Here is a 15,569-nt window from a genome sequence, read left to right on the forward strand (position 1 = left end):
TTCAGGCACTTGGCAACTGACTCATACTTATGATGGTTGCAGTGTCCTGATATCATGTGATCACCTTTTGCAATCTTCAATGTCAATGGAGAAGCCAGATTTCACTTAACAACCACATTACTAACTTAACAAATGCAGTGATTCACTTAACAACTGTGGCATGAAAGAAAAATGGAGCAAACTCATTTAAGCAATGTCTCACTTAAGCAACAGAAGCATTGGCTCAATTGTGGTCAGAAGTCGAGGAATACCTGTATAAAGAATATCTTAGCAATAATTGGAAAATGTTAAATAATTAATAATAATGTATTAAATTTATATGCTGCCTATTGAGGTCCACTTAAGTTGGACTTTGTAATACTTGAACTATGGGTTTTGTAATATTGTTGTACTGCCAAACTAACATGGGTTTACCTTCTTTAATTTAGTTTACATTTTGAGCATATCTTTGTAAAAATGGAATGCTGAAGTTTTCTCTTGGCAACCAACTTGCTATAACTAACTGCAAGATAAGAACTTTCTTAGGCTAAATGACAAAAGGCTTTCTTTTTCAACTGAGCATGTTAAGAAGTTTAAACTTAATTGAAATTCTATTTTTTCACAATTGACTCTATGGAACTCACAATTTGTTTTCCCATGCTAACATTTTACTTTTTTATATACTTTAATACAATGCTATTTTCTATGGCTATGCTCACATATTATTGGATGTGTTAATTCCTATGATGTAATTGGACAGATGATTATTTCTAAACCAATCAACTTTTTCTTAGAGGTTCTTTGTTGTGCTAACTATAAAATGTAAATATAAATCATTTTTCCAGATCCTCCCTTTCATAGGGAGACCCCTCTTTATCAGAGTACTCTAAAACTTTTAAATGATCCCCTGACTTAGTAGCTTATTAGAGAAAGTAAGCCGAGGTAGAACGTACAGCCAGATTTGGCCATTACTATGAAATTAGGGTGAAAACAAGCAATCATGGTAGTACAATTGCTAATTTGGCCTAAATTGGGCATTATTATACTTAGTAATTCTTTTTTCCATACTCTGGATAAATCTAATCTTAATATCCAAATTGCCATTATTAACAGCTACTTTTGTTCTCAGAATGCATAGTACTTACTACACACATGTCTAAGTTAATGTAAGTTAACAATAAGATGATAAAAATAAATAAAAACTATGGCAGACCATGAGAATTGTTTTCATTTCTGTTCCAGTATTTGCATTCTAACAACTGTCATATTTAGTATTTGTATATTTTTAATAATTTCCAAAAGAACAAATAGCTATTACCTCATCTTCTGAATCTCCCAACTTTCCCAAGTCAAGACATGGCACCCTATAGAGAATTAGAAATTTAAAATTATAATACTTCCCTGATTTTTAGATGTCACACAACTTTTTCCTTCAAAGTAAGGTTGCTGATTTTTAAAAATGGATTAAAGAAAAAAAGCAGACCATTTTTTTAGGAAGCAAAGTAGACATGCTTTCTCCCATTTTCCGTTAGGCCTTATATAGCTTTCTTGTCAGCATTACTTTGCTGCTCACAGTCTCTCTCACGTACACACTGCGCAAAGCTTCCCAGCACTCTTTAACAGACTGGAGACCCCTCATGTGTATCAGCTGGCTATCCTCCAAACTCAGGATTATGCTGGCCAATGCTTTCTCATTCTTTCTCCAGTCCCCATCATCCAGGGCTGCAGGTGGATCAGTAACTATTATCCCCTTGCAGGTACATCTCCGTTTTCAGACACCAGGAGAGGTAGTTTGTCTCATTCAGATGAAATACTACGAAACCTCCTCCCATTACGCTGACGAGTCCATGTTGCCTGCTACCACCACAAACTACCACAAACCACAAGCCTTATCTCCTCTGGCTCTGGTTCAAACTCTCACTGGGCCCATAACCTGTCAGAGCATGCACAGTCTTATTGTGCTGAGATAATCCAGGAGTAAACACAGTAAACAGTGGTTTGTATTAAATGGTGTTTATCTTACACTATCTACAATATCATACAACAGGAACAATATACATACACATGCTAATATAGCAGAATCCAACAAATCACAATTACAGCAGGAAACAGAAGAGAGAGAACACATCAGCAGAGCTTTCCCTTTATACAAATGCTCTTAAAGAGACACAAACCTTGCTGAGTCATTCTCATCATTACATTACATCTTACATTACATAAGCTGGTTAGCTGTTAAATCAATACCTTGACATAAAACTCTCAGTCCCACCCAACTCTTTCCCAAACATCTTTAAGTATATTTCTGATAAATATATTTACATAGGTTTGAGCAAAATTGTTTTTACACATATGCAAATATACTTATAAACTTTACAGACAAAACTCTAAAATAATAGTATTTTATTCTATAGAACTAAACATTATAGTCTGTTGCTCCTAACTTTGAGTATTACTTCTTGATCTATAAATATTAATGATCTGCATTGCTAAATAATTAAATAAAACAGAATTATTATTATTAAATTACGTTTATTTGCTGCCCATCTCACTATAGGGCTAACCTACAACAATAAAAATGAAGACATAAAAAGGAAATTTAAACAAAGCAAATTTAAAATAAGAGAACAATAAAATAAAACAATCGAAGAATAAAATAAACCAAGACAAAGAAAACATAAAAAATAGATCAATATGTCTAGTTAAAAGTAGATGAGCAAGTGAAGAATACTGTGTATGCTGCTTTAAGTTACCAGAAGAAAGGTGGGATATAAAAGTAAAAATATATTTGAGGAATTTTAATATTAATCAATTTTACTTTTCAAACAATTGCATCCAGCCACAGAACTTCATGCATATGGAAGCAAAGGAATACCAATTTTTGCCAAACTCCCTTTGAAATCTGCTACTTCAAATTAATATTAGCAAATTAATGACTTGCTAAAATGATTTAATGATTTAAAGGCTAAACAGCTTATGTAATGATGTAATGTAACAAGGTGGATGTTGCAATAATAAGAATGACTCAGCAGGGTCAGTGTCTGTGCCTTTAAGAGTCTGAGTATAAAAGAGAAGGCTTTGCTGGAATCTTTCTTTCTCATCTGTTTCCTGCTGTAAGTGCTGTGTTTTGAAGTTTGCTGTATTACCACATGTATGTATTTTGTTCCTAGTGTATATTGTAGATAGTGTAATATAAACCATCATTTAATACAAACTACTGTTTACTGTATTTACTCCTGGGTTGCCTCAGCACAATAAGACTGTGCATGCTCTGACAGGTTATGGGCCCAGAGTGAGGAGAAACCCAGTGAGAGTTTGAACCAGAGCTAGAGGAGTTGAGGCTTGTGATTTGTTATGGTTTGTGGTGGTTTGAAGAAGCAGGCAACATAGCTTCGATCAGCGTAATGGGAGAAAGTTTTGCAGTATCTCAGCTGAATGAGACAAACTACCTCTCCTGGAGTCTGATAATGGAGATGTACTGAGAAGAGAGGAGTTGTGGATGATAGTTACCGATTCACCTGCAGTCCTGGATGACGGGGACTGTAGAAATAATGAGAAAGCATTGGCCCACATAATCCTGAGTTTGGAGGATAGCCAACTGATACATGTGAGGGGTCTCCAGTTGCTAAAGAGTGCTGGGAAGCTTTGCACAGTGTGTACATGAGAGAGACTGTGAGCAGCAAAGTAATGCTGACAAGAGAGCTATATAGCTGAAGCCGGGAGAGAGCAAGTCGACACATTTCCAGTCTATGAGAAAGACATTCCTAGAATTAGAGGAAAGAGGGGTGTCTTTCACTGAGTCACATAAGGTGTATGTGGTGCTCAGTTAATTGGACATTTCATGGGATGTCCTAGTGGCAAGTTTAGAGTCCATGCAGGAAAAGGACTTAACCATGAGTTATTTGACTGGCTGGTTGCTGGAGGAGGAACAGAAACATCTGGAAAGGCAGCAGAGGGAGAGTGACGACAATGCACAGCCCAAGCCTAGAACTGCTACGTCCTAGGATGCCGGCACAGCAGCTGAGAAAGTTTGCATGGTGGAACGCTGCTTCAAGTGTGGTTCTACAGAGTATCTCCAGAGACGCTGTCTTGAGAGGAGAAATAGAGTAGCAGCAAGACAAGATCCTAGAGCTACACAACCAACATTTTCCCTGGCAGCAACGTTAACTAAGAAAAACACTTGGTTGTTGGATGGTGGGGCAAGTCAGCATATTGCAAATGGCCCACAAATGTTTTCGGAGACCAGCTAAGCAAGCATTTGTTAGCTTGGCTAATGGACAACAGTCTGCTGTTAAAGGGGAAGGTAAAATGTATGTACCTGGTATTAGGGAATCACTCGATAATGTATTATATGTGCCAGAGTTAGACCATAATTTACTCAGTATTTCGAGCTTGGACAAAATGGGGTATGAAGTAATGTTTGCAAAGGGTCAATACACTATAAGGAAAGGTGGGAGGATTTGTGCACAAGGTGTTAAACAGAATAATTTGTATGTACTAAAAAAACAGCAGGAAGGTTGTGCACAAACACTCACGAACACTCCCAAGCATGATAACTGGTACATTTATTACACAGAAGGTTAGGACATTCAAGTTTTAAAGTGCTGCCGAGAATGCCAGATCTAGCTGAGGGACTTAGAATCAAACAATGCAACACATATTTGGATTGTGCTATTTGTAAGGAGTCAAAGTCTAGTGTGTATCCTGTAAATAAGAAAAGCACGAGACAAACTAACAGAGTTTTGCAGTTAGTGCACGCTGATTTAATTGGTCCTATGGTGCCCTCTCTTGGAGGAGCTAGGTATATACTAGTCTTAGTAGATGACTACACTAGGTATGGGTTCTGCTACTTATTAAAGAACAAAACTGAAGTTCTACAACAGTTTAACTTTAAGCAATGGGTGAACTTTGTAGAGAGAAGGTATGGCCACAAGGTATATCAGCTACAAACAGACAGGGGAACAGAGTTCATGTCTGATAATTTCCAAAGATGGATGAGAAATGTAGGCATAAAGCATAGACGTAAAAACCCTTACACACAGCAGAAAATGGAGTGGCTGAAAGAAGAAATAGTATATTACAGACCATGAAGGATTCATTGCTGGCAGATGAAGGAATGAGTAACACATACTGGGGAGAAGCTATAAAAACAGCCAACTATTTAGTGAACAGGGTATGGAGTGTTGCTATCAATGAAACTCCATATTACATGTTGTATGGAAGGAAACCTTCATTGGCTCACCTAAGGACATTTGGCAGTTATGCCTGGGTGCATATTCCCAAAGACACCAGAAGGAAAGGACAGACAAAAGCCAGGAAATTTAGGTTTGTGGGATATGAGCCTGGTTCCAAGGGATATAGATTTTCAGATGGAACAAAGAAGGTAGTGATATCAAGGTCTGCTAGTTTCACAGAGCAAAATAATTGGAACAGGATGCATGCTAACACCGAGGTGTTCATGTCAACAAGTAGAGTTAGTTCTCAGGAAGGAGAGGCTACACAAAACCCAATGAAGGAAGAATAGGATAGCAGGTCAGAGATAGTAGGGATAGATGAGGATAGACCTGAAATAAAAATAGAAACAGAAACACATGAACATGTGATCCCAAGAGGTCTGAACGTAGCAATAAAGGTATACCTCCTGATCGATTCACAGCAAGTGGGGTTAGAGCATATAATGTAAGGTATGAACCCCGTGATTATCAAGAAATGTTATCATTAACTAAAGTAGAAAAGGATAAATGGAAGGACATAATAATGAACTGCAGTATAAGGCAGCAATGTATACAGAGAAAAATTGTTCAATTGTTCAAGCCGATATGTTGACTAAGCTTTAAATGGAGGAAAATGTAAATGTAAAAGCATATGGTTTAACAGCTGTTTGGCTTTAAATGGGAGGAGTGTCAGGATAATGATTTAAAGACTAAACAGCTTATGTAATGATGTAATGTAACATAAGGTGGATGATGCAATAATAGGAATGACTCAGAAGAGCCTGTATCTGTGCATTTAAGAATCTGAGTATAAAAGAGAAGGCTTTGCTGGAATCTTTCTTTCTCATCCGTTTCCTGCTGTAAGTGCTGTGTTTTGGAGTTTGCTGTATTACCACGTGTATGTATTTTGTTCCTAGTGTATATTGTAGATAGTGTAATATAAACCACCATTTAATACAAACTACTGTTAGCTGTATTTACTCCTGGGTTACCTCAGCGCAATAAGACTGTGCATGCTCTGACATAATATTAGCAAATAAACAATGTGACATTAAAGTTAAAAATATTGCTTGAATATTTTAAAACACAGAACTTTTAACCAATGAACTCTTTAATGAGGCTATACAATTTCTGAATCTGACACTACCACTTGCCATTCAGCAAGTTTAATTTCATCAGTAAAACATTTGACAAGATTTATAAAGCATAAATATGATCTGATGTCAGAACACAGGACACTTCTCAGCTCTGCCAAACAAAATGTGACATCCCTAGTTCAGAAATATTTTAAAGGAAAAACATGTATTTTGAACTGTTTGATTTGTTTCATATTAATATTATATTATCATATTTGCATAGAATTTTTTTTAAAGGAAAATACTTACTCTGCTGGTCGAGGACCATGGCTTAATCTTGTGTTTGGCCTCCAACCCTGAAAAAAGAATACAAAGCTTTTGTTTATTTATTTGTTTGTTTTCATGTTCCTCCATACTTAATGAAAATCTGAATATAAATAATAATTTTTTAAAAGAAACAAAGAAATTCCATAAAAATATGAAATTTACTATAGTCTAATCAAGGGGAAATCCAAGGGAATGGAAGCTAGGATTTTAAAAGAGTTTGGGTCAGTTCTGTTGTACTTTATGGAATAACAAGTTTGTCTATAGAAAGTGAATTTATTTATTTGTTTCAAATATTTACATAACCACCCACCTTGTACCAAACTCTGATGGATTCTTTTTTAATATAGCTAAACAAAAATTAAGATTATTTAATTTTGTTCTGAAGTATGGTATCCAGAGCCCTGGGAGGTAACATAAATATCTCATGGGGTAGGATAACCTTCCTCCTCCTTTTACTATTTCATCATATTTTTTATATTTTGGAGATAATCTATAAATATTACAATATACCGTATTTTCCGGCGTATAAGACGACTGGGCGTATAAGACGACCCCCAACTTTTCCAGTTAAAATATAGAGTTTGAGCGAGAAAGAGGGGGGGGGAGAGAAAACTTGATGAGTAATATGCCAAACCACATGTGTAAAGGAATAAAATAGAATACCCGTATTTTCCGGCGTATAAGATGACTGGGTGTATAAGACGACCCCAGACTTTTGAGAAGATTTTCAGGGTTTAGAAAGTCGTCTTATACGCCGGAAAATACGGTACATGTTTCTTTCAAATTATTTGGGGAAAAACGTATCAACTTGCCCTTTCAAGCAGATAGTTGAACAAGTACATTGGCTTGCTATTTGAAAGAGTAAGTTCTGGGGCTCAAACAATACACTCAACTTCACTGGGCTTCACCCTCACTCTACCCCAATGCTTGAGCTTTTCAAGCCCCCCTAAAGGGCTAGGAGAGGAGTTCTTGCCAGATCTCAGTGGGAAGGTATTCTGTAGAGTAGGGTCTGCTAGAAAGAAGATGTGTTTCCTAGATCTCACTAAATGGCAACATTTAAGGGAAGGAACCTAGAGTGTCCCCACTCTACCTAACCTGGTGAAATTAGCAGATGTCAGTCAAAGAGTTTAGGCAGGGTTGCTGCTAAAATACGGGGGGGGGGGGGGGGAAATAAGCAAGAAGCAATTCAAATTGATTCCTTGGCCCAATCTCACAAAGTCTCATATTTGGCTATGTCTGAAGCAGAACTCCTAAAGGCTAGCAGAGACATTTGGATAACAAGAATCACTCCCCCAGCCCTACCTCAATGCCATGCTCCAAACCAGGAGGAGACACTTTGTTTATTAGAGAGGGAATTCTCAAACATACATACACAACAAAACCAGGTTTCAATGATGTACACCTGCAGTGTGGTTTTTGTTTCTCTGTAGTTAATAGATGCATACATGTTTCTGATCACAAGGTACAGTGATTTTGAAGTTTGCATTCCGTAATTCATAGCTTTATATACATATAACTAATATACATCATTTTTTAAACTTTGGCTTAGTTTTATTTTAATTATGGACATTTATTAATGTTTTAAAAATGAACATTCATTTTTCAATTTTGTAAACTTAATTTTAAATTTACCTGAGAGGACAGTAGAACTTGTCTTTTTGGAGGTGCTGCAATTCCTTTAATCTCCAAGTCCATCTGAACTGTTTATAACTTAAAATGGAGCTGAAAAGTAAAATGATAAAGGTGACTGGTGAGGAGGATCAGATGCTATAAGAAGAGTTTCAACAAAATAAAAGAAGTATTTCTTTCACTTTAAATATATTTTCTATTGAATTGAAATTCTGTTCAAAAGCATTGAGCAGAATTTATTACAAGGAAAAGTTTCAATGAATGTCATTTTCCAATCCCATCAGAAGCTTGCTACAGTAATTTAAACCAGTCCTGCATACCAGTGGCTCTAAAGACACATATTTCTTAACACATAAACCAAAGATTAAGTAATTAAGAAATAAAATATTACAAGGTTTTGCTCTTAAAGTCATATAATAAAATACTTATAGGTACAATATCTACAGAAGACTGACAATACGATCAGAGATGGATGATCAGCTAGAATTTATACCAATATTACTTCAATTTTAGAAAAGACTACAGCCACCCACCGTATGGTACTAGAAAAAGTATCTGCAGCCACCATATGACGCTAGAGAAAAATGTGGCTGTTTTAAAGAAAGCCAGGCAGATGCTGTGTTCACACCTAGGTATGTTGAAAAACTCCTCTCTAAAGATTATAGACCTATAATAAGCAATAATATTCATATTTTACTTAAGCAGATATGTATGTGTGGATGGAAGGAAAAGGTACTACAGAAAACAATACAAAGATACTGCAGAGTTTTTTCCCTAGATTCATTTTGCAGAGTGCCTGTTTCAAAAGAGGAACAGGCAGAACTGATCAGGAGGCACAGGAGAGTCAGTTTGGTGTAGTGGTTAAGGTGCTGGCCTATAAACCAGGAGCCTGGGTGACTTTGATCGAGTGACTCTCTCTCCATCCAACTCACCTCCTAGAGTTGTTGTGGGGAAAATAGGAGGGGGGAAGGAATATTATGTTCCCTGCCTTAAGTTATTTAAAAATAATTAATATCCGACTTGCATCAAAACTTCAAATCAGAAGCTGGGGCAGCAAGAAGAAAGCACTAAGTTCTACCCCTTAAAAGTCCTGCTGGAAGTATCCATATTTTCTCAGTCAGAAATAGAACAGAACATAGACCTGTTTTCTCGAGAACTCGCTGTCAACTGACTTCCTAGCGAACTAAGCAAAACTGAAGCTTTCGCGGATAGGAACCAGCTCAATATCTATCAGACAAAATCCCTTGCACGCCGAAAACACGCACTGTGTTCAGAGGCAGACACTTCCTTATATGAGTTGACCCTGCTTGTTCCTGTAAAATAACTCTTAACAGCCGTACAAAGTCAGGAGAGCGAAGGGCGAAATAGGCATCTCCAACTGTTTTCGCCTTACAGTTAGATATAATAAGGAGTCGCAGGCTTGTTTGTTTTGTTTTTTAATGGCAGAATATTCGGCCCGCGTCTGATTGCCTCTGCTGAGGGACGCGCGCGCGCCGTCATGGTTGCCAAGGTTCCCAGTAAACAGGCCGAAACGCTTTCTTTTCCCCCGTGTAACGCTTTGAAAATTAGAAAATGACCTCGAAACGGGGAAGGAACGCGAGTGACCGACCCCTCTCTTTTCCCACCTACGTTTTTCTCGCTCGGTCCCAGTCGTCCAGCTCTCGCTCCCGCCGTCTTTTTCGTGTCTCCCCGGAGAGTTTGATGCGCGTTCTCTAACCGGGTTTTCCTTTTCCTGATTTCCGTCTGGTTTTTGTTTAGGAAGAACCTGTTTGCTCCGATGTACGTTTCTGCCAAGTTCTGCTTTCTTCCGCTTAACAGGACTCCCGGTAATTTCGAAAATCATTAAAAGGCAGCAGATTGTGAGAATTATATTACACCAGTGTTTGTTAATCCGTAAAGATTCTGTTTCATGGGTTGGTTTGGATACTTTTTACAATTCGTTCATCTTTTAACAATTGGCCGTTATCTGGACCTCAGTGTGGCAAATGAATAATTCTGGACAGACTCAGCTCCCTCGTCCTTTCTCTATTTTTGTATGAATAATTTTATTAAAAGAAGATTGTACAAAGATTTTAAAAACTACAGAAACATAGTAGAAATAGAAAAATATTATAAAAGAAAATTAAAAATAAAAATAACAAAAACATAAAATCAACAAATTCTGATCTTTGCAGCAGTTAAAGATAGCAAACAAGCAACCATCTTCACCGTCATATTGCATATCATAGTTACCTTCTTCCCATAAACAAACTTTTTAAACAAATCCCCAAATCAGTTCATTTTTATCCATTTTCAGCAAAAAGTTTATAAAAGATATCCAGTGTTTTATAAAAAATAGTTGTAGTTCCTCTCCTTATCCTTTCCCCAGAGTTTCTCTAAAAAGTAGTAAAGTCGCAATAAATGCCAAATATGCTGCAGCAAACCCAGATGATCCTGTTTTTCATTGCATAAATTGTGAGTTACATGGACTATTGCCAGTAGTTGAAAGCAATCCTCCACAACCTGGAGTTCTTTATGTATATGGGTTTCAGCTCCCAGAACAAATTGGTGTGAACTCTTAACTATATAGAATTTCTCCATGATGACAGATCTCTAATTTGCACCTAACCCGTTTCTTTAGGACCTAAAGTTTAGGTCTTCAAATCTTCACTCATTGGCACCGTAACTGAGTCCATCCACTTGACTGCTGGTCATCCTCTTCTCTTTCCACCTTTCCCAGCATTAAAACTTTATTCAGAGAGCTAGGTTTTGGTATGTGTCCAAAGTAGGCTAATCTGAGTCTGGATATTTGTTCATACTGCCTAAAAATCCTGGCAGTTAAAGTCTATACATTGGAAAACCATTCATACTGACAAAAGCAGCCCTAAATTGACTATATTTTTAGTTCTTAAACTTAGAAAGGGGCGTAGAAGAGAAATAATCCATTCCTAATTCATACAAAACCATTCTGACTGATGTACAATACTCTGACTTATCTACCTCATGCAACCCATAATTTGATTTATGCAATTAAATTGTCTACTGATAAACAGTTTATATACCACAGAATGTGGCATATAAGATTATGGAACAGAAATTGCAAATTGACGCTATCAACTGCATATAGAGAGAATCAATATAAAATGATTTACAGATGGCATTTAACACCGGCAAGATTGGCTAAAATGTATAAAAACATAGACCCGAAGTGTTGGAAATGTAAAATTAAAGAAGGAACATTTTACCACATGTGGTGGCTGTGCCCCAAAGTAAAAAATTATTGGGAACGGATAAGAGATTGGATACAGGAGATAACTGAGATACAAATGGATTTCAAACCAGAAATATTTCTTTTGGGCATAATAAATTTAAAGATGGAAAAACAACTCGAACACATCATTATACACATATTGACTGCAGCTCGTATAGCATATGCGTAATGTTGGAAGAGTGAAAATATTCCCACAAATGATGATTATGTACAAAATCTTGGAATGCGCAGAAATGAACAAACTTACATTAGAATTAAAAGACAAGGAGACGTCAAAATTTTATGAAATTTGGAATAAATGTTATAATTGGCTAGAACAGAGAAAGAAAAAGACATAATTATTGATGTACATAAAATGTAAATAAGATGTAAAGAATATTTAAAATGTAAAGCACTGTTCTGTTAGAAGAAAAGATTTATGTTTATGTAGTTTTTGGTGTATGGTGTATAGTGAAAAATAAAAAAAAATTGAAAGAGAATGTGGCTTGGCTATATTTATTATCATTTTCAAGAGCAGCTGAAAAGATACACCATATTTTTAAAGAAGTATAGTACTGGCCTACCAATTTACTAGATATTGCTAGCAAACTCCATGTCAGATTTTATACCAGAAATTGTGTTTATTGGAGGGGAGAATGTTTTGGCAGTTGTATAGGCAGGCCTTAGATCAGGCCAATCCACTCTCATCTGGGTTTAAATGAAAAATATGTTGCCAGTGTTAACTTTCAATAAAGGACAAAATACCTCCATTATTATCTAAAATTAAGTTTTCTATTATGAGACATACCTCTCTAACATTCTGATAGCTATTGGATTTCCGGACAATGGGGCACTGTTGACAAATTGCTGTTATGGATATTCTCCAGAGGCATTGCTGACCTTATTTTATAAGCGCACCACAATGAAGTTTAAGGAAAGAATTCTGGACAAACTCAATGTCACAGAATTTCTACAAGATGGGAAATTGCCCTGGTACCTCAATCAATTTATGAATATCGAAGAGCTTTATAGGGATTCAATTTGCAACCTTACCATCAGCAACAAATTATGAAACCAGCTTTGAAAAAAGAATCTACCCTTATAGAGTCTATGGTGATGTTCTGCTATATGACTTCTACAGAAAATGCCATAATACTTATAGCAACTATTCTCACATTATTCCCTGAGAAAACAGATGGAACATAAGTATATCACTACCCAGAGCCCCTCTTTGAGGGAAATGGGCAGTTTAGAAAAATAAATAAATAAATAAATAATCAATGAATCGATCAATCATCTATAAGGATTTTGGAACTACGTAACAGTCAAACTTGCATCAATAGCCTGAAAAAAATCACCAGATTAAATGACAACAATTACTAAATGACATGCATTACTAAATTAAGCACAATAGTAGAATCAAGGTAATGTGGCTGGCAATTCATCATATAATTAGCTATCATAATGCATGCATTGTATTTAACTGCTCCATTTTATATTTTCAATACTACTCAGTTACCAATAAAATCTAAGACTTATTGATATTTAATGTAAAGAAATATAGGTAGTTCGTCTCAAAGAAATAAACCTATTTCCACTGTTTCAAAAAAAAGAGAATATCAGAATCAGAATCCATACTAAAGTTATACTGAAACGCAAAGTAACTAAAGCAACTGATAGATTCCATATTTGTTGCAAATAATTTCTGCAGAGCCATATGACATAAACTTAACAATATTATTTGTGGCCCTGCCCACACTTTTAACAACTTTAAAAAGAATCTGTGTGATTATGATACTGGGTAGAATTTTCAGTGCAGTATATGCAGAGATTATTTTATTCAGAATAAATAGAAAATGTTCATAAATATATCATTTTAAAACATACAGCAGTTATGGTGAATATATTTTAAATTTTTAAAATGTGTTGTATAGTAAGTCCAATATTCATTACAATTCGTTTATTCGTTCCTAAGACGTCTTCTTAACCCAATATTTAATTCTGTTATATCTTGATTGGTTACTTCCATCTTCTTTGGTTTTTCCATGGTACTAAGTAAGTATTCATGATCAAAATGCTGATACTTTTTTATACCATAAAACTCTTCCGTATCTTCAAATATGGTATCATGCTCACATTTTTCATAAATATCCTCATCTATTTTTGCTTCCGGATGTTCGCTGAATGACTGTATTAGATCTTCAAGTTTCTCTTGGCATGTATGGTGGCTAATATCTTAATACACACAAGAGGAAATTGGAACACAACATTACAATTAGGTTCCTGTTTTTGCAATTAAACCAATTTACTACCAGAAAATTAGAAACTTTTGTTTTCCTTACAATAGAGAGTGCATTGCAATAGTTTGATAGATCACCAGTTATGTTATCTATTAAATCATAAAGCAAATTGTTGCAGTTTGCTCAAAAAACAAGTTAATAGGTCAGTTAATAGGTCATATATAATATGGTAGTTAGGTAGCAAGAAATAATAAAAGCTCTAGCCTTGCTTGGAACTTTGAAATAGATAAAATGGAACAAGCCAATTCATATGCACAAAAGAATATGCAGATTATTGCAACACTTGTTAGAGAAGGAAAAACTGCTTAAAAATAATGATCAAGATATCTAGTAGTACTTTATTAGAGAGCGTAAAATCCTCCAAAAGTACCTTGTGGTTTCATGGCCGATTTGTCTAATCCACTTTCTTTCATCAGTTTTCTAATAGACTCAAGTTGTTCCATAATTTCATCTTTCTGCTCAGAAGCCAAAGTATTAATACTGAAAAGCCAAAAAGCTGTATCAGATTTAATTAATCAGGACAGAAAATAATTACAAATCCATTAAAATAATGTTGAATTATTTTGTATTATTGGTAAATTTAGATCAACCACATTAACTATATTTTACTTAAATGAAACTAAAATTCAAATTAAGATTACATTGCTCATTTCTAATCAGCCCCACACAATATTAGGTGAAAATCAGTCTAATATAAAATTCATTATATTTCTATTCACTGTGTTAAAGCTATTCCAGGATCTTTTACATACAGTACTAAAACACAGATTAATACTATATCCAAACCATCTTATAACCTTAAAATCTAATTACTTTTTAAATGGTATTGTTGAATAATATCAGTATGGTCTTTTAAAAGTACTGGAAATTCCTTCAATTTGTCAGCCACTACATGATTTTAATTATATTAAAAAGCCATTGCTATAAAAGTTCTAAAATACAAATCAGCAATTATTTTGATAATGCAGAAATAGAATCCAGCTAGATTTACTTTAAAGTAGGCATAAGCAACTATAGGTATCTTTACATTCTTGTACTTCTAGACACAAGTATAGCAAAAGAAATAAAGTACACTTGATATACAGTATCTTTATTATTTCATTTATTTAATGGCATAATTAATGCTATAAATTGTAAATTATCTCAGTAATATGACAGTAGTATAAGTTTTTCAAAAATAAATACAAATTATGTGCTCAAAAGAAATGGTTAAAAAGCAGTGATGGCACCTTTAAATTCTAATTATCATTCCTTTTTACCCCTAAAAGAGGTAAAATTGTCTCAGTGAAATATCAGCTGTAATAAGCATTGCAAAAAATAGGAGAAAATATGCCATCCGTGATATATTGGCATTCTGTTCTTATTTTAAGTTCACAAACATGATCTCCCAGATCTCGTTCCCATATCTGAAGATAAACAACATAACATTTAAATGAAATGCTTTGATTTAATCTATTTGACTCACCAGCTTGAAAGTGGATCTAACTGAGTCAATAATGAATTTAACATTTTTTCTGTTTGTGCAAGATGTTGCTCCAATTCCAAAAGTTGATCGTCTAAAGTGAGAATATACACTTTTTAAAAGCTAGCATAAATCAAACATCTTTAAGATTAAACAAAACCTAGATTTGTGGTTATGGAGGCACCATCTTATAAAGATCTGTTATATTTGAGTGGTAGTGGTGAATGGTGCCTCAAATCAATAGATGTTTTGAGACGGAAGTATCCAGACTTTTCTTGGCTTGTGTATAGACAAATTCAAGAGAGATGGCGAATTGATAAAAAAACTGCTTCTTTTATGGAAAATGGGAATTTTTTG

At 35.1% G+C, this 15,569-nt stretch overlaps 2 protein-coding genes across 4 annotated transcripts in view; both read right to left on the bottom strand.

Moving 5' to 3' along the window:
• The window catches only part of CAPS2 (calcyphosine 2), a 43,262-nt gene extending 33,296 nt beyond the window's left edge, over positions 1–9,966 (bottom strand). The window contains exons 1-4 of one of the 3 annotated variants that reach the window (XM_015819670.1): positions 9,851–9,966; positions 8,225–8,314; positions 6,575–6,621; positions 1,298–1,343 (exon numbers count right to left, since the gene is read on the bottom strand). In XM_015819670.1, coding sequence (XP_015675156.1) covers positions 1,298–1,343; positions 6,575–6,621; positions 8,225–8,287 — 156 coding nt within the window. In that variant the 5' untranslated portion in view covers positions 8,288–8,314; positions 9,851–9,966. The other 2 variants (XM_015819672.1, XM_015819671.1) reach the window with 2 other exon arrangements.
• Positions 9,967–13,247: 3,281 nt separating this feature from the next.
• The window catches only part of CCDC107 (coiled-coil domain containing 107), a 6,813-nt gene continuing 4,491 nt past the window's right edge, over positions 13,248–15,569 (bottom strand). The window contains exons 4-6 of the mRNA XM_015819673.1: positions 15,216–15,306; positions 14,121–14,230; positions 13,248–13,685 (exon numbers count right to left, since the gene is read on the bottom strand). Coding sequence (XP_015675159.1) covers positions 13,411–13,685; positions 14,121–14,230; positions 15,216–15,306 — 476 coding nt within the window. The 3' untranslated portion in view covers positions 13,248–13,410. The remainder of the gene's footprint in view (positions 13,686–14,120; positions 14,231–15,215; positions 15,307–15,569) is intronic.

This window comes from Protobothrops mucrosquamatus, unplaced genomic scaffold, assembly GCF_001527695.2.
Source record: "Protobothrops mucrosquamatus isolate PMUCROS unplaced genomic scaffold, P.Mucros_1.0 scaffold966, whole genome shotgun sequence".
Lineage (NCBI taxonomy): Eukaryota > Metazoa > Chordata > Lepidosauria > Squamata > Viperidae > Protobothrops > Protobothrops mucrosquamatus.